The sequence below is a fragment of the Amphiprion ocellaris genome, chromosome 17 (assembly GCF_022539595.1).
Source record: "Amphiprion ocellaris isolate individual 3 ecotype Okinawa chromosome 17, ASM2253959v1, whole genome shotgun sequence".
Classification (NCBI taxonomy): Eukaryota; Metazoa; Chordata; class Actinopteri; family Pomacentridae; genus Amphiprion; species Amphiprion ocellaris.
In genome coordinates this window covers 3460267-3484633 of record NC_072782.1, presented here as the reverse complement: position 1 = coordinate 3484633, position 24367 = coordinate 3460267, and the positions used below count along the sequence as shown (strand labels likewise).

Here is a 24367-nt window from a genome sequence, read left to right as displayed (position 1 = left end):
AGGCAGAGTTGGGAAACGCCAAGATGGTGACACCAGAACTACCACACTGACCTTCAAACCTTCAAAACTGCTCTTCAGAAAACCCATAGGTCATGGAGGGGTCATCCATCTTTATATACAGTTTATTTCTGTAACCATGTCTCAGAAGAAGTTGACAGTATGGCAGCATTTCAGACATTTGAAGGACAACATTATTAAAGTTAAATTTGTTTATTATTTAAACAGGAAGAAATTCATGTCCGCTATTTCATAGTGGTTAATACTTTGAATTTATTTTAAACTATTTAATTAGTTCATTTATTTACATTTTGTATTAATGTTTAAAACAGGAAAGGCAGGCTGTGAGAGCTTGATTTAAACAGATGTGTGCTGCCTCTAGGAAATCCATTTGGTAAATGTCAACAATTCAAATAGGCCTCAATTCAAACCTTACATGCAAACACAGCTGTCTCTTATTGATTTTTAAATTCTCAAATATAGGTTCCCACGATTCTTTTGCATTCAGTGTGGTCAAAATCACAACAGAAACTCACACCAAAGGATTTTGAATCTTCGCATTGAACAGCCAAATCTAATTCAGCTAACAAATCGGCTACAGCACTAGTGTTTTTTTCGTCTTCTTTTCTTTTTGGTCAATGTTATTCATGCAGCTCATGCATGCATGACTCGCATTTACACACTCCCTGTCTCTCTCTAGTGGGGTGTGAAATCATAGTCAGTGGTTTGGTTTGATGTTTACAAGGCTGTACAACAGAAAGCTCCCTTGAGCATGAGTGGATGTTAAGACTTAAGAAGCCCTTCTCATCAGAGATCTCCTTTTGTTTCCCTTTCTGTATTTCTCCAGCTTCCCTTTCTGTCTGTTTTTTGACCGTCTTCTCTCACCTTTTCTCCCCTGTTGTGTCGTAACGCTGGGTGAAGTGTTTCATGGTGTTCTGACTTTATTTTGCATCCTTTGGCTCATACATACTGCTACTCAAAGTCAGTGGCTGTACAGTCACCTTTGTGAACAGTAGGCAGCCCTGACAGATAGACTGATGACAGAGGTTGGGATTCTTGACAGGATCCTTCGGTGACCTTGCACCACTTTCGCAAGCACACAATGAAGTACCACGTTCTAACAAACAGCCTCAGATGCTGCAAAACTCAGGAGTGCATTCCTTTTTTTCCCCTCCATTCTAGAGCTCTTTGTTCACAGCCTCCACACTCTTACCTTCCTGCCATTTTAAATAAAGGTCACAGTTGTTCTTGTGTGGTACTAAAGGCTGACACTGGCTGCTGTGATCTACGGAAATGTTGAACATACACATAATTTCTGCTTGTAGTCGACGATGAATAAAATGTGCGTTACAACAGGTCATAGTAAATTGATTTGGCTTTTTAAAACATGACTTAATTTATGTTTTTAGCCATTTGCTTGTCTGGTCTGTCAGTTGATTGTTCCACCTCTTTGGTCCAGACTGACATTGTCTAGTTTAAGTGCAACTGTTAACTGTCAGTAAGAGGGAGGCCACAGTAAATATCTCCGTCTATTTCCAGTCATTATGAGCATCTTAACATGTAGCTAGTAAACCACCAGCATGCTTTCACAGCTTCTTGACCACCAGTTTGTCTGTAGTCTTGTTGTCTTTTTGTGTTATTGAGTCAGAATGTATTAATTTACTGTCTGAACTCCAAGCAATTTTTGAAAATCATGGCCTCATTTTTCCAATGCAGTATAAAGTCTTACACCTCTATGGAAACGACACAACCCTGGCTAGAAGCAGAGGGAACTCAGAAATGTATTTTGTGCAGTGTGACAAAATGAGAATGCTATATTTCATGAAAAACAGAGTTGAATTCTACCAAAAATGTGCAATAGTTTTGCAAGGCTGCACAGGTATTACTGATACTGGGAAAAAATGGTGGCTCCACATGCTGTAGACTGTTTACTACTTACAATTTTAATTTGTTCTGTTGCTATTTGCGTGAACACAGCCTGCAGTTCAACCCAGTTCAGCTGACTGCTCACAGAATTTTTGCCACATGACTTTTGGTTGCAGCTCAGTCAAACATGGCTTTTGGGTTATGCAACATTTTTAGTTTTTTACAGAGGAAACTAGTTATTTTTGGATTTCTTTTTAAGTCAGACATTTCAAATAAAGTGATTTTGTAAAATATAATGATTTTAAGCTTAGATTTGGTTCATTTTCTCGATTGAACTCCGCCTTTCTTATAATTATCTTAGCATTGAAGGTTGAAAATGTATCAATTCTTCAAACTTTTTTTTTTACAGTTTTTTGCTCTGATAAATTAGAAATTTAGAAGAGCTGACTAAGAACATGAAACCCACAATGATTCATACTTCATCAAACACAATTTTTCCTCTTTATTTTGCAAAAATGTTGTATGAGAAAAGATATAATGTAAGAAATGTAGGCGTTTTTTGACACATTTTTATACAGACTGGTGATATATCAAGGAGAATTCCACATTTCTCTTATACAGCCTTTTCAGTGCATTTACCACAAAGACCTTGTACATCAGTTCTTTACTAGGTAGAAGAGGAAGGAGAGGACTCGTATAACGAAGACAACATAGAACAGGATGAAGATTAACACCAGGAAGGACCAAGAAAGGAGGGAGATCAGAGAAATGGCATGAACAATCATGAGAAAGAGAAATATGAGGAGGAAGAAGGAGAGGTAGAGGAGGATACAGCTGGTCGAGACAAGGGAACCAATCGGAGGGCAGAAACGTAGGACAGACGTGAACATTGACCAGTTCAAGTGCCTTTTTTGGCCGCCTGTGGAGTCAGTCAGGTCTTTGTTTCTCTTGATTCCCAAAGGAATAAAACCAGCCATTCAGAATTCCAATTAGGAAAATCGGGATATCATGCGTGGAAGATGGGGATGCTATTCCAAATGGATCAGCGTACACTGTGGAAATGGACATGACTTGTGTGGCACAAAGGGGATATATTATGTATATTTTTTCCACGCTTTGATGCCATCATTGCAGAGCAAATGAAAGACTACAGGATGCTACAAACTCAGATTGTTCAGACAAAACTACAGTGAACAGCCTCGGCAGAGTGTGTTTTAGGAAAACCCATTTGACATACAAAAATGTGGGAATTTACATCGTTTTGTGCCATGGTTTTCTGTGTGTGCGTTCCTTAATAATGCATGATTAAAGAAGACTGGAGTCTCAGCCATCTGCATCAGCCCCCTTGTGCTGCAGTTAATCACAGATTTAGTGAGAATAAACTTATACGAACGGCTTCAGTTCCTTCATTAGGAGCGACGTTCACTCTCTCTGCATGACGGCAGGATGTTTGTCCTCTTTTCCAGACATCTTTTTTCTTTCTTTTGGAGTCTGGTGTAATCAAATGTGGCTTATAGAGTCATTTACTACTGAGCATTTCTGCCAAAGCGCCTCAGCATCAGCGGTGTGACTCACTCTTGATCTGTGCATTAAGAAACCATCACTGGTTCCCACATGCTGCTGCTATTAGATCAGCTCCACCGTATAGAGCTCTAGTAAACACTTACAGTCAGTGAAAAGCAAAAACTGCCTTTCAGTAGTCTTTCATGAACATTATACAAAACCTAATTGTATTCACCTAAATGGCTCATTATTTTTCCTGCTCTTGTTTTATTCTGTTTCCTTTCTAATTATTATTTTCCTCCTCAGTGGCTCCATAAATGCGCTAATGTGTTTCTGTTGTTACTTAAATCACATTGAACTGCGTATGTGTGAAATGCATTACCCATATTGCCTTTCCATTTGCAGCTCTAAAACAAAGATAGCTCCTTTGATTGATGATCTCAGGGCGCTTTCAGCCTCAACTGATGTGTGGAAATTGCTAATTTGTTGTCAAAAAGTCCAGGAAAGCATATCGGATGATGCAGTGTAACATTCCTGTTTTTCTTTTATCGGATCACATGCGGGAGAAATATTTATTTAGCAGCAGCAGGGTGGTGAAGTGAAGTCATCCTTTTAGTAAATGGACTAGATTTAAGTTTTAGTAGCCTTGAGGAAGATGCTGAATCTAAGGCAGCTGCAGGGATGTTATTATGTGCCTCACCTGGTCCTTATCAGATGGAGAGGAACCGACAAGGAAATTTAACAACGAGGATCAATACTGTCTTATGCCGTTATTTTTTCTGCCAAAAATGCTCAGTATGCTGACATTTCGTTCAGCCGCTGAAAGGTGGGCTGGGCAACTTTTGCACTTTAAAGTGCTTAGCTAGAAGCTCCTGCTCAGCAATACCTGCTGCAGAATCTCACTCCGTTTGACCCAAACCGCAAATATATACAACATGTCAACTGTGTCCCACTGAGACCTCTGAATCAGCTGTTTCTGTTTGCTGCTCATTCACCACATTTTATCCATCACTAGTTTTCTTAATTTTCTTTCAGGTTCTCATCTTTCTAACCCTTTTTCTGCCGGATACGTCATAAATCAGTCATAAATCCGCCCTTGCCCTCTTTTATCATCATCATCTTCATCATGTGGCGTCTTTGTACGAAGGTTGGCCACCATAGATCTACATTCGTGTCTTTTCTCAGCAGCTCTCTGTGTTGCACTCCACCTCTTGATGTCGTCACTCCATTTACCTCTCAGCCTTCCTCTTGTTCCTTCGATGGCGCCTTCAAGAATTGTGTTATGGAGCTTCCCAGCACTGTCGCGAGAACACAGCCAGCAGAACTCATTCTCCTTTGCATTAGATCACACACCAGGCTACTTTTATACATTCTCCTAATGCACCATATCTCAAAGGATTGTCTTCTCTTTTGGATGTTTTTTGTGAATTGCCATGCTTCACATCTGTAAGCTAGTACAGAACACACAGAACATCTCAACAGTCTTAGTTTCAGTGAGATGTTTCTGCAAAGGAATTCTTTGCATCCCCAAACTTGGTCTTCGTCTTTCCAATTCTTTTAATTTCTTCATCCACTTTCCCATCTTCTGTTATCGTGTTTCCAAGGTGCTGCTCAGGTGCATCTGTGAAAGAATGATTGAAAAACAACAAAACCTTTTCCTGTGTTTCACACAAAAGCATTGATCCAACATCATAAGCTACTGGATATCATGAAAAAGGACTGAGTCCTGACGCATGAGAGGAGACTAGTTGCAATTCTGTACTGGCAACAGTGACTGTTAGAACTGCAGCTGGATGCTCGAACCGGGTGAACATTCGCAGAGGTGTGAGGCAAGATTGTTTACCATTCAACCTTTACAGTGAGTGTGTGATGGAGTTAAACCCCAATAAGACAAACACCATATGTATTAGCAGGACAACACCAGAGAACTTTGTAATGAGTGCAGAAGGTAACGATCCTGAGAACCCTGGAAGCATCTTTTTTATCTGCAGTTATTCAGGCTTCAGTCAGCTGGCATGAGTGCAGAAACTAAAAGCACCACATAGACACTTAAATTTTATTAGTGAATGAAAAGAGACATGTCTCCCCGACATTTATCAGGGCATTAAATTATAAGATAGTGTTAATATAGTGCTTTATATTTTAATGTTCTGATGAGGTAGTGAATTAACCCAGGGTTTTTTTATTTTGTAGACATCAGACCTCGTATTTACACAATGTAACCCTACAGATACACATATATATTCTCCTTTTAACAAAGCCTTTTTTTTTTTATTATCAGAATTTTTTACTTGATTTTTGATCTTTTGACTTTTGGTAACAAAAAGCAAAGACACAATTCTAGATTTTTGCTTTTGAATTTGTATTTTTTGGCGGGGGGGAGTCTTTTATATTTTCTCTATTGAAAAATGAAATCTAAAAGTTAAAGGCCTTCAGTATTGTCTGTGTTGCTATTTAGTCTCACACTTTTACTCTCACTTTTTCATATTTTCTTAAGAACTGCTTTTGTGCCTTACATTTGGATTCATCTGCATTCCGTAACTTTTTCTTTGCTGATATTGAGCGGACAGTTTTGTAAGAACTAAAGTCAGTTATTCAGTTAATGGAATTTTCCCGCTGTTGTCATTGATTGCTGTCACTCATGTCTGATGCGCTGATCAAAATCCCATTAAAAAACGTGACTTGCCAAACTGGCTACCAGCAGGAGGGAGAAGCTGGGGTAGGTGGAGGTCAAGAGAGAGAAAGAGGGATACAAATAGAAACAGCCAGATTCAATTAGAAGAAAGAGGGCGGATTTAGCTGTAATTTGGGTCAACGATAATTGACACGAGGTGAAAATTAACCTTCGGGAAATTAATAGTTGTCAAAATCAAATTTGCAGAACTTAAGTGAATAAAGCATCTCCGCTAATTAGCAACCTTTCGTGCTGTTCACACAGTTTGGCCCCTTTTAAACCTCGTGTTTGTGTTCATACATAGAACAGTCATTCACAATACAAGAAAACAGCTCAGTGCAACGTGATTATACGATTTGCAAGAACACATGAAAGCAACAGTGATCGATACAGTGATGGAAAAGATGAAGAGGCACCTGAGCACCTCACAGCAGGAAAAGCACATAATGGGAATGATGGCTGAATTCCATTCATTTGTTTTGCTTTTCATGATCCTCTTTTACAGCAGACATGTTGGCTTATCATAAAAACATGCCACACTATTGGTAATATTAAAAACATTCCATTCAGGTGAGAAAGAGCCAGGATACTGGTGTCGTCCAGTCTGCCTTATTGTCACTGTTTACTGGCAAAACTGATGGATCCGAGTCACTGCTAATGAAATGTATGTGATCTGTGCTTCTCCTGTAAGGATATGGCAAAATATATGTTTCATTAAAAGCCTACAGACAGACCAAGAGTGCAATCAGTATCCACACTACTGTACTGTACAGTATGCCAGAAAAAGATCTAGTATCATCCAAAGCCAGAAATATTAGAATCCTCTACAGCAGGGATGTCAAACTCATCTTAGTTCAGGTTCCACATTCAGCCCAATTTGATCTAAAGGAGGCCGGACCAGTAAAATCACAGCATAATAACATATAAATAACCACAACTCCAACTCTTTCCTTTGTTTTAGTGCAAAGTACATTCTGAAAATGTTCACATTAAAAGAATTATCTTTTTGCAAAACATTATGAACTTCCTGAAATTTCTTAAGAAAAATAAGTTCAATTTTAACAACATTCAGACTCAGTTTATCATTTCCACATTACAACTTCCAGATCACAGAGTGTCTACAAAGGAACACAACATTTAGTCACAGCTATCTGGAACTGAATGGTATAGTATTTTACTTTATGATCAAAACGACAAAAGTCAGACAAAAAACAACAAAAACGACAAAATAATCCAAAAATGACATGAGACAAAACAAAAAAGAGACAAAAAATTACACAAAAAAAGTTACAAAGTGACAAAAAATGGACACAAACGAGACAAAAAAAACAACAAAATCAACAAATAAAGCAAAACACACAATGACAAAATAAGAAAAACAAAGCGACAAAAATATGAGACAGAAGTCAGACAAAAAACATGACCAAAAATGAGACACAAAATGACAAAAGAACAATAAACAATCTAGTATTTTACTTTGTGATCCAAACAACTTGTCATGGTCTAGAAATTATTTTAAATTTATAGTTTTACTAATTTACAACCTGCAGATAATGTCTTCTCTGTAGTTTTTACACTTTGAGGGCTGGATTGGACCCTCTGGAGGACCGCTTTTGGCCCGCGGGCTGCATGTTTGACACCCCTGCTCTACCGCATCTGGTCAGATTTTGCAATGTACAAACCTGCAAGCTTCTCTGACCATTCTGATTATATGTATACCGTATGATACTGTATGTTCTTTGTGAGAGCAGCAGTAAAAATTATGCAGGTAAAGTTTTATGCAACTTTTATATCTGCTAAAGTGTTTAAGTGAAGTTTACAAATGCAGACAATTAATGTGTGAAATTAGACCTTGTGTGTTGTTTTGCACATGATGAATTCAGCCATTTGAAATGTTTTCACCCCATTAAAGGGACATTATGGTTACAGATCATTTCCAGTCGGCTCAGTGGGCTGTAATCACTTAAGGCCAGTAGAGCTGCGCTTACAAGAGTAAATCAAAAAACTTAGACATAAGAGACTTGAGATCAAATCCCTTTTAAAGCTCATTATTACTGTACGCAAACTTAACTCATTGTTTTTCACATTTTCAGCTGGTGTTTGTTAAATTAGGCACCAGTTACATTTAGAAAAGGACTGTTGGGTCTAAAATACACCCTGTCACTATGTTTACCACATGTTACCAAGATCTGCTTTCTATGTTTCCAAGGTCCACTGGAAAATTTACATGCACTTGTTCAGATGACGCAGGAGGTTGTCCACATTATCAGAGATAATTTGTCTTTCTCAGTGATCATAATTAATTATTATCAGCATTCTGCTAAAAGCCAGAGGAGGCCTCTGCTGGTCCATACGTATGAGAATGATGTGCGACGATAACATGCGAATCAGGCGATCAGTTTAAGTTTAGAAAAGCATGCTGCAGCAGAGTTAGCCTGGATACGCATGTACGTGCATAATAATTCCCTATTTTTATTAGTTTCACCTGTATGTGGCTCTACTGGACAGCAGAGTTTAATTTATGTACTATATTATTAGATGCATCATTATCACAGCAGATTTGTGCCGTAAAAGCTCCGTAAAAGCTCAGCTGTTACTAATAACATTAATTATGGCTGTGTTCCATTTCCATTTCAAACTGTCGGCGGTGAAAATGCTTATTTAATTTTGTGTTAAGAAGTTAAAGGGTTTTAGATGGTGCACGGTTGACATTAGTGCCCAAACAGCTGCATGACACAAAGCTCTGGCAGATCTTAAATGGACATACGTGCACTGAAATGCAAACAATAAACAGGAACAGGTGTTGGACCTTTGGGATACTTGGAGTCCTTGAAATGTCTGGACTGACTGTTCAGCTGTGTGTACTTGTTACTGGTCATGTTTGGGGTTGTGTGCGTTGAGTTGTGAAGGACAGATTCAATGTAAAACCCAAAGAAATACATTAATAAAAGACAAAACTGAAAGCTGACTTTTTGACGTTTTTGGTAAACATAATGAAAATACTCTTCCTCGTCAGGATATCTTTGGAGGCGACATCCATTTATTCTGCAAAAGAGGAAATAACTGCTTCCTCGGATCAGTTATGGTCATTAACTTGTGTTTCCACGCAAACAAAATGACACAGGAATATGTTAGCATGCAACACAATAAGTTTGAGCTTAGAAATGAACGTCAGAATGTGATTTATCTGAAGAATACCACATTGATGCTCACTTCTGACATGGAATACTTTAGTAGAAGGGAAGGGATGAAGTTGAAAGACAGTTTTAATATGGAAAGTTAACCACTGACCTTTAACTTCTTTGTGTATTTTTTGTAATGTGCTTTTATTGTGACTTATTGTCCTTTTATTGTGACTTATTTTCCTTTTATTGTGACTTATTTTCCTTTTATTTTGACTTATTATCCTTTTATTGTGAAATTGTCCTTTTATTGTGACTTATTGTCCTTTTATTGTGACTTATTATCCTTTTATTGTGAAATTGTCCTTTTATTATGACCTGTTGACCTTTTATTGTGACTTATTATCATTTTATTGTGACCTATTGTGTTTTTTTTTTCCTGCCTAGGCACTGCGGATGTAAATTAGCATCGTTGCTACAATCCGGCATATTTCCGTCCATTGCTGCCTAAATAGAAGTTCATTAAAGTGCACTGCCCCTATCAAATAAAGAAAAAAATAACAAATGAGTAAAATTTGTAAAGTTGTCACATTGGTGGACGTTTAGGTGCAGAAATTCAGTCTCAAATCTTTCTCACATTGACACGGTGTAAATATACCGCTACATATTGCCTTTTTTATGCTAGTTGCTATATATTTATTTACTATACTACTATATTTACTATATAATTGACTCTATTGTCTCTTCTCCAGGACTGGCTGAGTAAGTTCGGCTACCTCCCTCCTCCTGACCCGGTGACCGGCCAGCTTCAGACCAAGGAGGCCCTCACCAAGGCCATCAAAGCCATGCAGAAGTTTGGAGGGCTGAAGGAGACCGGAGTCTTCGGTATGCTGCCGTATACTTTATATGAAAGGATGTCTGTTTGTTTACCTGTGTGACTGCGGGCTACCTGGGGAACAAAATGTAATGCAATCCTACAAAACAAAAACACAAAGTATGGAAATTGAAAGAGCTGAATCAATATTACTCTGACACAACAACCCCATGAACATTAGAAAAGTAATACTTATTACACTTCTTGCACAGCTGTCTACACACCATAAGACACCTTGTGAACATAAATCACACACACACAGAAGTGACAGTGCCGCTATGTGCCTACTGTATGTGATTGATGATCCTGGTGCGTGTGAAACAGAACAGTATATTGATTATTGTGCATTCTACTATTCTCAGTGCTCCACAGTACAACCTGACAGCCTCACTCACTCATACAGACTGCAGTTCTCCTCCACAAACAGTATCGCTCTGCATCACACAAACTACCACCGCCTCTCACATATATGACTGGAAGAAAGCCGGATCCTGTGTGGGAATGATGTTAGCGGTGTTGTGTGTGTGTTTGTGAGCAGGTATAATGTAGAGTTAGGGCTTCGTTGTGCATGTAAGACGGGATCTGGCAGAGCATGTATGATTTATGGCCCAAATGGCTTCTGGTAACCTACTGTACGTGCACATGCTGCGTGTATGCATAAGAGGAGGTATAATATGAGCTGCACGTACTGAGGTGGTCAGTTACAAACACATGCTGCTGGGAGATTCTTCTTTTAACAGGCACTTAATGTTAAAACTTCTTTATGTTTTCACTCAATTTGTTTCATATTAGTTGGGTCAATGTATAATTGCAGGACTTTTTGTAACATAATTGACATTTTTTGCTGTTTTCAGGCCTAAATTCAACACGTAACCAAACACCACATGGCATTTTTACACAAAGATTCTTCTTAATATTATATATACAATTGAGTATTTTCTTATTCTGCATTATAAAATAACACAAAAGACCACAGAAAAACACAAAATGACTTAATGAGACACAAAATTATTATAAAAAGAGACAAAACGACCACAAACAGACTGATGATGAGTAAAAATGACCAGAGAGACACAAACTGACAAAGAAACACAACTTGACCAAAAAAGCCTCAAAAAGAGACAAAATGACCACAGAAAAACTGAACTCAATGTTTAAATGAGGAACATAATTATCATATAAAGATACAAAATAACTACAAAAAATTGCAAAATGACCACAAAAACACCTAAAATTATCATAAACAGACTGAAAACGGCCACTAAAATGCACAGTGACCACAAAAAGACCTAAAATGCCCACAAAATGGACTGAAAATGACCAAAAAAGACATAAAATGACTCAGTAAGACAGATAATTATCATATAAAGACACAACATGACAAGAGACACACAAATAATTACAAAAAAATTGCAAAATAGCCACACAAACACTTAAAATATCACAAACGGACTGAAAATGGCCACAAAAAGGCACAAAAATGCACAAAATGGCTACAAAAAGACTTAAAATGCCCACAAAACGTACTGAAAAATGACCAAAAACAAACCAAATGAACAGGTCATGTGATCTGGAATTAACACACTTCCCTGAGAGGTTTTTTTGTAATGGATAACTTAGTTGAAAGTGATTTCTCAGACATAGATACAATTAGTTATTTTCCACATAAAATTTTAGATATTGCCAAAAAAGAAATATCTGTCATGATTGTCTCAACTTAATAAAAAGAACACAATCCAAACTATTTCTGAATCAGCTCATTTTGTTATTGTTTAGCTCATTAGAAGGTGGTTGGCATTAAATTGGGACGGTTATTTAGTAGACATTTTAGTGATATCCAGTCATTTCTTACTAATAAGGGATTGTTTCCATAATAAATAATTATGGAATTTGTAAAGACATGATCACAATGAAGATAAAAAACTTTTTTTTTTTTTTACTGTAAATAAAAATGTATGGAAGATATATCCCGTGGACTTCAAAAGTCCCTCAATTACATGACCCCATTTGTGATCGTTGCATGTATTTCCATGGCTTTGCATCACAATTACCTCTTTTCTCTTTCAGACCAAGCCACCCTGGGTCTAATGAAAACGCCCAGATGTTCTCTGCCAGATGTGTCTGAGGTGGAGGGGACGACGGGTCGAAGGAAACGGAGCTCGAACCCTCAGAACAAATGGAATAAGAGGCATCTATCCTGGAGGTGGGGATAATAAAAACGCACCCTGCAGTATGTTATGAGGCTATAAAAACCTGTCAGGCTCACTGCATCACTTTGATCCATTCAACAGCTACATCTGTAATAACGCTCACAGCTAAAGGTTGCTTCACCCAGATAAGAGGACAGAGTCTACGGACAGAGGGAGTTCTTATCTTAATCACCTACGTGTGGTTTTCGGCAGTGAGAGGCATCTCGCTGTTGCCCGGCAACCGCATAATAAGTTATCAGTCACTTCCTGTATCTCCTCAGGTTCATCATAACAAACAATAGCAGCTCAGGTGACAAAGTGAACAAAAACACTGTAGTAAGAGACATACAAGTATTCCATATAATGTAGATAATAACATCATGACTTCCTCAGTGTTGATGTTGTTTTTATGTCGTGGTATTATGTGTGAGAATAGAATATTGTTAGCAGCACCAAATGCTAATATATCTTGTGTATTTTTCAGCAGAGATTTTAATATTCTTTGCCTTAAAATGCGGAGTCTGTGATTCTAGAGCAGGGGCAAATTCATCTTAGTTCAGGTTCCACATTCAGCCCAATTTGATCTCAAGTGTTCTGGACCAGTAAAATCACAGCATAATAACCTATAAATAACCAGAACTCCTGCTCTTTCCTTTGTTTTAGTGCAAGAAAGTATGTTCTGAAAATATTCACATTTAAGGAATTAGTTTTTTGGGGGTTTTTTTGTTTGTTTTTTTTACAAAACATTATGAACAAACTGAAATTTCTTAAGAAAAAAAAGTTCAATTTCAATGACATTCAGCCTCAGTTTATCATTTACACATTACAACTTCCAGATCAGAGTTTATCTACAAAAAGGCACAAATCTTTTTGTCGCACTTACCTGGAGCTGAATGATATAGTATTTTACTTCATGATCAAAACGACAAAAGTCAGACAAAAAACAACAAAAACAAGACAAGACAATATTACAAAAATGAGACACAAAAAAACAAAAATGAGACAAACGACAAGAAACAAAACATAAAAGGAGACAAAAAAATTAGACAAAAAAGTTACAGAGCGACTGAAAAACTGGACACAAACGAGACAGAAAATGACAAGAAAAGGAACAATACGACAAAAAATAGATTAAAAAAAAAACACAACCGGGACAAAAACGAGAAGCAAAACTACAAAAATAAGAGACAAGAAAAATCTGACAAAAAAGACAAAAACCAACAAAAACAAGACAACATATTACAAAAATGAGACACAAAGGAACAATGAACAATCTAGTATTTTACTTTATGATCAGAACAACTTGTCATGGTCTAGAAATAATTTTAAATTTATAGTTTTACTAATTTACAATCTGCAGTTAATGTCTTCTCTGGAATTTTTACACTTTGAGGGCCGGATTGGACCCTCTGGAGGACCAATTTTGGCCCACGGGCCGCATGTTGGACACCCTGTTCTAGAGAAAGATTGTTGATATTTATTGTGCCAGATTTACCGTCCCCCTTCATGTCCTCATCTTTCCTCCTCCATGAGCACAAATGTGCACACTGGAATAGTGTTGTATGAACTGGACCAGGCAACTTTGTTTGTTTCCCATTTCCAGTTTCCAGAGCCAGGGCTGCTTACGAAAACCAGATTTTTAAATTTTTCTTCAACACTCACACAGAAAAGACAGCTAGCAAACCATGAGGAGAAACTTGATGAATTTTACAAAAAGTATACTGGATTAGAACCTCCACCTTTAAGTGCTCGAAGCAGTCCTCCAAATAATACAAGATGCGTTTTTTTTTTGCGTCCAGAGTGTTTAAGCAGTGTTCAGAATCACTGAAAACAAGAAGCAGAAGACACCTGCTACTGCTGAAACAGTTCATCCCATGAAAAAACATGAGAGTCCAGGATACAGAAAACTATTTCAAGTATAATATTGTAAAAATCCCATCCGTCATGTTTGTGTTTCAGTATAATTCAGTCTGTTTCAGCTCCATCCAAATCAGTGTGCTGCTAGGAGCCAGAAGAATCATTACTTTTTCACTGTTTTCTCCATTTGCACACCCTTTGATAGATTAGATTTAATACACTTTCTTGTGACATAACAGACTGATAATGACCAAAAATGACCACAGAGAGACACAAACTGACAAAGAAACACAAAATGACCAAAAAAGGCTAAAAAAAAACAGAAAGTGACCACAGAAAAACACAAAATGACAAGACACACAAAATAACTACAAAAAGTTGCAACATGACCACAGAGACACACAAAATGACCACGAAACACCTAAAATGACCACAAACAGACTGAAAACGGCCCCAAAGGAGTGCAAAATGACCACAATAAGAGCTAAAATGCCCACAAAGCAGTCTGAAAATGACAAAAAAAGAAACAAAGTGAACACAAAGACACACAAAACAACCACAAAAAGACAAAATGACCACAAAATGCACAAAATGACAAAAGATGACACAAAATGACCACAAAAAAAACACAAAATGACTCAGTGAGACAGACAAATTATCATATAAAGACACAAAATGACGAGAGACACACAAAATAACTACAAAAAATTGCAAAATGACAATAAAAACACCAAAGATTTTCACAAACAGATCGAAAACGGCCACAAAAGTGCACAAAATGACCAAAAAAAGACATAAAATGGCCACAAACCATACTGAAAATGATCAAAAAAGAAACAAAGTGAACACAAAGACATTCAAAACAACCACAAAAAGACAAAATGACCACAAAAACGCACAAAATGACACAAAATGACCATAGAAAAACACAAAATGACTCAGAGACAGATAATTATCATATAAAGACACAAAATGACGAGACACACAATAACGACAAAAAATTGCAAAATGACCACAAAAACAACTAAAATTTTCACAAACAGACCAAAAACGGCCACAAAAATGCACAATGTGACAAAAAAAATGACACAAAATGACCATTGAAAAACTTTAAATGATGAGAGACACACAAAATAACTACAGAAATTTGCATTTTTGTGACATGAATCTTCTTGGCTGAGAGGAAGAATGTTTTAAATCTAACCTAAATACAGAAGTAACATTTCCCTCCCTCCTGTTGCGTGTAAAATGTGGAAAGTATTAAAAAAAATGTGAAAACCTGAGTGACAGTAATGAAGGTTTCCAGCTCTATATAGTCCACCTAAAGAGATCATTTGTGTGATTTCTAAAGATGAAGGACTTGAAGTCGTTCTGCAGTTCACACGTTACATAATAAAATAATATGGGCACGCTAAAAGCAGCTGGGCCATCTGTCAGCGATACAGCTTTAGTGTTTAACAGCAGAGAAGGAGGTGGTGAAACATATGGTTGGCCTGCGCTGACTCACACATGCTATTAGATCCAACGAGGAGATGATCTAAGGCGACGTGTCAGCCAATTTGTGCAATTTGTGTACGTGTGTGTGTCCATGCAGCAAAAGAAACTGTACATTAATACAGCCCAAACACACGGGTGTTTAAAAGCACAAGCAAACATCTAAAAAAAAACAAAACACCTGAGTAATACATACACACACACAAAGAGTAACACTAATACACCCACATGAGGTTGGATTTCTGTGTGATCTCTTCCTCGCTGCTGGGGAACAGTCTTTGTAAAGGGTCAGTGCTCCTCAGCCAGCCACAACTTTGGATAAAATCTCCCTTTTTGCTCTCTTTGCCCATTCATAGGCAGTGATCTGGCTTAGATTTCAGCCAGCAGTGTTTTATCGCTGATAAGAAGAGTCAGTCTTGGATGCCCAGATAGCTCAGCGGGTTCGGGCCTAGAGTCCCTTATGTAGTGGCCTGGTTTGATTCTGGCTCACGGCTCTTTGCTGCAGGTCTTCTCCCTGTTTTCCTGTCTACTTACCTATTGAATAAGGCCAAAAAATAGCATTAACCCTCCTCAGTACACCTGGGGTCCGTACTGGGGGTTAATGTTATTCTCCATGCAGACCCCAGGGGTATACAACTTGTCATTTCTTTTATTTGTAAGTTGGATTTTTCAGTCCCTTTAGGTAGTTGTCACCCACATACACCCAAGCTTATTTGATTCCAACCAGGTTTGTGGTGTATATATAAGAAAATCTTTTGGGGTACATGCAGACCCCAGCCAGACCCTAGCAAGACCAGAGCTGGACTGTGCATCTTTTATTTATGTACGTTTGTGTCACGTTGCTCTTGTGATGACTGCTTCAGTTGCACTGTGTTTCATTTCAGTTCAGGAGTTCTTACACTAATATTGTAAGCAATACACTACAGTAGTCATCAACAGTAATTTCATTGTTTGTTTTATATTTGTATCTACAGATGACACACATTTTAGGAAAATATACATTGAGAGGATATGGACAGGTACAGAAATGTGAAACAGGTGAAATACTATTGGGCTCCAGTTGGACCCAAAGTGTACAGATTAAGTAGGTTTTGCCACATGTACTGATGAGGGTTAAAAGAGAGTTGGTCTTATCTTATGTGTCCACTAGATGCGTTTTTCCTGCATGTAAACGCGCTGCATCTGGAAATCTCCCGCTTGGTGGGCGTGTTCTTGAAACCAGTAGCTGGTGTTCAACTCCTACCGACCTTCTTCTCTGCCCCTGATTGGACAAACGCATCAACTCGGGAGATGTCTGCTCCTGGATTCAAGCAGGACCAACATGGCGGCTCGGTCGCAAACTTTCTCTTTTATTACGAAAACAGTTCAGCGTGAGGCGAGAAATAATCTGTGCAGCAGCTGAATCTGTCCTGGTTTCAGTTCACCTCTCTCTCTGTTCGTTTCCTTCTTAACTGTTAAAAAACAAGCATCCGAAATCTGGAGACGAAATCTGAGATGCTGATTGTTCCCAAACTTAACTGAAACCTCATGGAGGAGCTTGAACCACTTTGAACTAGTTTAGATGTTTGACCAAAGTTTCGAGATGCATCAGACCTCTGCATTGAATTTGCATGAAGTAGAAGTCGAGTCTACTTTATGCAAATGAGCTACAGGGAGACGCACCGGATCGCAGCTTGAAACGCATCACAACCGGACCAGCATGCAATGCGGTGCGTTTAACATAGACAGTGAATGGGATGAAGGAAATTGCCGGTTTTAGTGGACACTCAGCAAAATGGTTTGATGGTGTGACTGATTAATTATTGGTATTTCATTACCAGTGACTGAAGTGATGCGATGGATGGATGGATGGATGGATACTTTATTAATCCAGAGGGAAATTCAAGATAATAATACTAATAAGAATCTTTATTTCTAATCAAAATCCATCTTACAACATGCTTCACAAGGTGGTAAAATAAAACAGACGACTCACGTAATCAGCAGAATTTAATCGATCACCGTGTCGTATAGAAACAGATGCAGTGCTGGAAAACAACATTTTTCTGCCAGTTCATAAGAAATTAAGCTTATTGATTGAGCTGACCTGATTTCTTGGGGCAGATGTTCCACATCTTCTGCTCGAGTATCTCATCTACAAAAAGGTCAGGGGTTTAACCGGGAGAGAGGCCTTAAGAGTGGTCAGTAAAATCTCAAATCCATCCTAACATATAGTGGGCGCCGGTGTAAAACTGAATCAATCGAGCCATTTCCTGTCTTTGTATTTTGCTTGTTTCTGTTATTTATTATCCTCACACAACTGGTAAATCACAAGTATTACTTTCTCACTGGGGATCAACCGATTAACGGTAATCAAGAAAGGTTGATAACCAACATTTGGAATAAATATGCATTAAATGTAAAGTTTTAACAGCGTGTGATAGCAGAGAAGCTGTTATTCATAACTAGGCTTCCTCAGTAATAATAAAAGCGACTGTAACTGAATATGTAAAAGAGAATCAGGATGCTCTCCTCTCCTCCTCTCCTCACTGAGATTAATCAGTTTGTCTCCTGTGGTTACGTCTGCTGTTCTTCTTTATTTTCTTTCTGCCAACTAAGGTTAGTAGCTATATTTTTCCAGACTCTGTTTCAGAGTGATCTGTGGCAGCCTTTGACTGAGCTGCTAGAACAGGGGTGTCAAACATGCGACCCGTGGGCCAAAAGCAGCCCGCAGAGGGTCCAATCTGGCCCACGGATGACTTTGTAAATCTGTAAATTTAAAATAATTTGTAGACCATAACAAGTTTTTTTAATCATACAGTAAAATGCTAAATTGCTCATTGTTGCTTTGTCATTTAGTGTCTCATTTTTAGAATATTTTGTGCTGTTTTTGGTCATGTTTTTTGTCGTTTGTCTCATGTTTTTGTCGTTTTGTTTCTTGTTTTTGTTGTTTCATGTTTCCTTTTTGTCTTACTTTTGTCATTTTGTGTTTAGCTTTATTCATTTTTTTGTCTCATTTTTTTCATTTTGTCTCTTTTTTTGTCTCACTTGTGTTGTTTGTCCATTTTTTTCTTGCTTTGTGTCTCATTTTTTTAATATTTTGTCTTGTTTTTGTTGTTTTTTGTCTTTTATTCGGACTTTTGCCGTTTTGATCAAATACCACATTGTTCAGTTTCAGATATTTGTGACTAAAAGTTGTGTTCCTTTGTAGATACTCTGTGATCTGGAAGTTGTAATGTGTAAATGATAAGTTTTTGAAATTGAACCGTAACGGCTGGTGTTTCTGGTTCAGTTTTAACTGCTTGAGAGATATTTCTGAGACAGAGGAGGCTGCATCAGACCTGAAATAGCACATTTAATTCATCAATAACCGGTCAATAATCAGGAAAGTGCCAAACATCGGACACGATAATCTGAATCTCACATTCATGACATGACATATTCCTCTCCAGATTACATAAAATATCTCTGATAAGCATTTCACTTTCCATCCAGTGCTGACATCAGGTCATAATTTAGTTTTTTTAATGTTAATAAGGAAATGTTTACTTGCTAACATGCTGAAAATAATACTAAACATTACTGCCGCTACACAACAGCTACACTTTGCTGATGTTAGTGTTCACCTCGGAGCGTTCATGTTGTAATCCAACGCCAGGTGCAGCTGTTTAAGTTGGTATTGAGCGTTCATTTTTAGTATTAGATGGCTGTTGCAAAGTTTATAATTAGTCATGAAAAAAGAGCAGCTAAGTATTATAATTACATTTGATTACAGCTGACACTTGCACAACGTATTGCAGTCACACATGCTGATGAGACTGTTTGGCACTGACGTTAGAAAAATAAAGAATATGGGAAAAAATGAAGTCGGACTGTGTCACTTCAGATACATATATAATATTAGATGATGCTCAGTGTGACTTTACTTCATGTTTTTACTTAGATCTACTATTCTCCTGTTATTTAACATGAGCCTTTTTATTCGCAAGTGGTTAAATGGCTTTAGTTCAGACGAGGATGTCTACAGCTGATAGGTCAGCACGCCTTCCTCGTTTAGCGTTGATTCACTGCAGTGTGTAAATGACAGCTGGAACCTGCTGCAACAGGCAGGTGGAAGCTGTGGAAATCCTGGCAGTGCCTTCAGAATATGTGATGCCGTTTGTAAAGAAAGGAAGTTTAGTTTACGAGCGTTATTCACAGAGCGTCGGTCGGAGTGAAGTGCTGAATGTGTAAATATGACAAGCCGCTTTTATTTCTACCTAGTTTTGTTGTATCCAGACATAAAGCTCAGGAACGGTGGGTTTGCCGTTTAGTTGCTGAAGGCTGAGAACTAGCCGGGTTGTGATGACAGACCGTTCAGAAATACAAGATTCTGGTGGTGAAAGCAAGATGCTGAGCTTTTCCAGCAGTTGTTAAGCAGACAGCTAGTTAAAGTATAAAATCCCCTCCTCTTATCTGGGACTTTCTGTGGAGGAAAACAAGCTGTCTGAAAGTAATTAATAAATTAAACTCAGCATAAATAAAACAGTATGCTTATGAGTACAGTAGCAGAATGTGTGTCAGCACAAAATAAAGATACACACTGTGCAGGAATTCTTGAATGCTATTTGTAAGCACAGCATTGAAACTTAGAATGTTCAGCACCGTTAGAAGCACACACTCCCTGATCACATTTTCCAGCTCAACACCTGCAGCATCACAAACTGCAACAACTCCACAGCCCAACTTCCTGAACACCAGCTCAGTACAGTGCAGGCCTCTGACTGAATACACCAACTTGCAAAGTGGAGTTTGCAGGCAGACAACGAAATGTTCAACCTGCAGTTAAAAAAAAAAAAAAAAAAAGCATAAATTTACACAACAGCACCGAATCTCCAACTCAGTATGTTGGTTTGGGCTTGTTTCTATAACCAGCAGTGTTCATGTGTTCCACCTCAAACTCAGACCTACAGATCTGTGCACATATTTTTCCAAAATGTAAGTTTTTTTCTATTAGTTTAAGAGCAGGACTGCTTGTATGTTCACTGCAATCTGCTATTGTTGGAAAGTTACATTCATTGTAAAGGAACAACCAATACTGAAGCAAACTAACAAACCAAGCAAACTTCTGGCATCTACCTGTCCAACATGTGGGCTGCTGTGCTCCTCCTCCTCCTCTGTTAATGTGCATTGTGTTCAGCTACGAGCCCGTTCTGTGCTTCCATCCGCCCCACCTTTGTGCTCTTACAACCCTTGGAGCTGAGGTTTGATTGGATCAGGCTGAACTGCTGCTCCGATCCAATTCCAACTGGTTTTTAACTCTCCTGTTATCCTCATTTCTGGGCACCAAACAATATGGTGCCCTTGTCTGAAAAAAATCCAAAAATTCAGCAAAAAAATTCCCCAAATTTCTGAAAATTTGCAAAACCTTCAGGAAGAAAATTCCAAGGATTCCTTAAAAGTTTCCCTTAAAAGTTTTATTTTAAAAAAAAAGTCCCCGAAATTTGGCAAGAAAATTATTGTAATTATTTTCAAAAAATGAGTAAAATCATCCAAAAAAAATCCTAAAAATATCTAAAGTGATTAAATATATATATATATATATATATATATATATATATATATATATATATATATATATATATATATATATATATATATATATATATATATATATAAAAAAAACTTCTAATATTTTCTTTCAGAACATTCACATAAAAATCAACCTCTTAAGCACCTCTTTGGTGCACAGAAACTGGCTGAACGAGTGTTTATGAACCAGAGTGAAGTAGTAAGTTTTATTTTAGCCGGACCAACCTGCAGTTAAGGAGAGGGGAATGCAGAGGCCAGATGGGCCGAAGCAAACTGCAGAAGGACGATGAAGCGAGGAGGCTAATAGATCTAAGGTAGGACAGGAGGAAAGCAAAGTGAAGCGAGATGTGGCTGGAAAGCAGGACATCGGGGCACTGGAGGATTGAAAAAAACAGGTCGATGTGCAGGAACTTGGAGCTGATGGGAAAGCTGGGAGAGAAAATAAAGTAGAGCTCAGACAGAAAAGATGGAGAACACCACAAGGAAGCAGTATGAAGATGACTGTGAGATGCAAAATCCGTACATAAGTGTGTTTTAGCCACGGCAAGGCTTCCAGGGTGGCAAATATCTCAACAACTATGTGATGGATTGCCATAAAATTATGCCGAGACGTTCACTGTCCCTACAGAATGATGCTTATTGACAGCATTGATTGTTTAATTTTGTGTCTAGCCCAACACTGAGGCTGACATTTGTGGTTTTGAAGGAGATTTTCCAGATAGACTGCAATGAAATGTACTTCTGACATTCAAAATAGACGCTAATGAGAGAGATAAGACCTGCAGAGTCAATAACTTCTTTTAAATCACTTCTTAAAACCCACTTTTATAGACTTGCTTTTATGTGAGGTTTACTTTTAGCTTTAATAAGTTGTACTGTTTTATTCTGTATTATGTCCTGTTTGTTTTAGATGTTCTGTCTTGTTTTATTTTACTTTAAGCTGCCTGGTTCTTTGGTGTGATGTCATCTTTTGTCTCGCTTGTTTTTTGTCTATTTTTTGTTTTTTTGTTCAATTTTTGTCATTTTTTTGTCTCTTTTTTGTTTTGTTTCTTTCATTTTTGTCATTTTGTGTCTCATTTTTGTAATATTTTTTGTTAGTTTTTTTTGTCTTGTGTTTTTTGTCTGACTTTGGTTGTTTTGATCAGGAAATGAAATACTATATTATTCAGTTCCAGACACCCACGACTAAAAATTTTGTGACTTTTTGTAGATAAACTGTGATGTGGACGTTGTAGTATGTGTCTCGCTAATTCTTTTGTTGTCTATTTTTTTGAGTTTTAATTTTAACCCTCAATCTTGTTGTTTGATTTTCAAACTGCCTAATTTCCTTGTTTGAGTTGCGTGATAATCTAGCAAAGTATTCATTTAATTTATTGTCATTTTTACTGTTTATTTTTAATTGACTGCGCTGAGGACACTGTTCTTAAGGGTGCTATATAAATAAAGTTATTATTATTACTAACAGGTAAAGTTTTTATTTGTGACCAGTCACGTTTTGTGAAAGTCACCCTCCACATCCTTACTTTCTGCTTGGCTACATTAACAGCAGATTAACGTTCAGCGTTGGACATAAATCCTAGAAAATCATCCAAAACTCAATTCCCAGGGACACAGGTCTTGCTCATCCATCCAGGATCAGCTAAGTAGAGTAAGCTTCTTCTTCTTCAGCACACTGGTTTGCAGCAACAAAAGCTACTGCTCAGGCTGCAGGAGGGATGAGTTCACAGGGATGAATCACTCGTCACCGGGGGCAGAACGGTTACGGCTTTTTGATAATAAATTACCTGGTGACTTTGTCCCGTGGCATCGCCTTGTTGAAATAATCCCTCTCATCACTGGAGGCTTTCCGTCGGAGACATTTCTGCGGTCGGGTTTAGGATATGATTGCATGGGGGGGCTAAAGTCTCAGCTAACCCAGAAAAACCAGGTGGCAGCAATCCAGCATCACACTGCACTGACACCACGGCATCAACATCTGCTTCAGGGGACCAGCATGCGCACTGCTGTGAGGACCTGCTGTTTTATGACTGGAACATTTTGCTTTTTCACTTCACTCTCTCTGTCTTTCTCCCGGCTTCTCCTTTCTACCCGACTCCTGCCAAACTGCCGCTGCCAATCACACGCCTTACTCTGCCTTCGGCTTGGCCCCGCTCGGCTCTGTGAAATAAGGCAGCGTCTCTTTTCAGTCCAGTGAAACCACCTTTCTAGCTGAAGCTGGCGCATTTATAGAGCAGCGCAAAGCAGCCAAGATGTGCTGAAAATTGAGATACACGGAACTCGTGTCTTCCAGCCTGGAGCCCCAGTGCTTAGACACAGATGGTGAATTTACTCCGTTTTTATTACTAACGCTTGTAGATTACTTGTTGAGTTCAGATTTCTTCCATATTGTATGATTTATCCATAAAGAAATGTAGTAAAGTAATATAATATTCTGTACAGAATTGCTGCCTCAGGTGTCTAATTTACTGCCAGCGTCTGTTTTTTTTCACCCGGGTATTTTGTTTAATATGGAAAATGTACGCCTCATTGCTTCTTTATTGACTTGTGTGCTTGCTTTTTTCATGAGATAGACATTTACTCTATTATTATGGTGCTTAACTGATATCTCAGGTGGAAGATCATCACTTTCTTGCAGACTTTTGCTCTCATCATCTGTTCCTTTATTCAGCTCCAAGGTCCCTGTTTTGTTGACTGCCTACAGATGACATTTCCTCTATATTCATTCGTAAATTAAATAGACGGTTTCTGAATTTTTCTCCGTTTTACATCCTGTTAAAAGTCACTTGAGCATTTGTAGATTTTCTCGAGGTATGTTGAAGCAGTTTCCCAGTGTAAATTAGAACTGATCTGCTATTTTTTTTACTTCAGATTTCCTCAAACCGGCATTACTCTGAGACAGTATTGCATAAGAATCTGTAATGGCAAAACTAATTTCCCTCTTCATCACATATTTATGACCTAGATTTGCTAAAGGCCTTGCGTGTATATGGTTTCATAGGCATTCTTGGAAATAAAGTTTATCACATAAGATTTGAAACTTCTTATGAGCACAGAGTCCAACTCCCCACAGTCATTTTATTTCAACTAGAAGGTTTATTGCATTATATTGGAATGATTTTGACATTTGTCTCATTTTGTTTCTCGCTTTTGTCTCACTTGTGCTTTTTGTCTTATTTTTGTCATTTTTTGTTTCATTTTTGTCTTGCTTGTGTTTTTTTTGTCTTTTTGTCATTTTGGGGGT

General features: G+C 37.9%; 1 protein-coding gene and 1 long non-coding RNA gene across 4 annotated transcripts in view; both read left to right on the top strand.

The window, feature by feature from the left end:
- LOC129347324 (uncharacterized) overlaps window positions 1-24367 on the top strand; it is a 496469-nt gene that overhangs the window by 399442 nt on the left and 72660 nt on the right. The gene's annotated exons all lie outside the window — the stretch shown is intronic.
- Window positions 1-24367, top strand: part of LOC111578831 (matrix metallopeptidase 17a) — a 133264-nt gene that overhangs the window by 53291 nt on the left and 55606 nt on the right. Inside the window, exons 3-4 of the mRNA XM_023285800.3 lie at window positions 9915-10047; window positions 12104-12239. Of these exons, the coding sequence (XP_023141568.2) occupies window positions 9915-10047; window positions 12104-12239 (269 nt within the window). The remainder of the gene's footprint in view (window positions 1-9914; window positions 10048-12103; window positions 12240-24367) is intronic.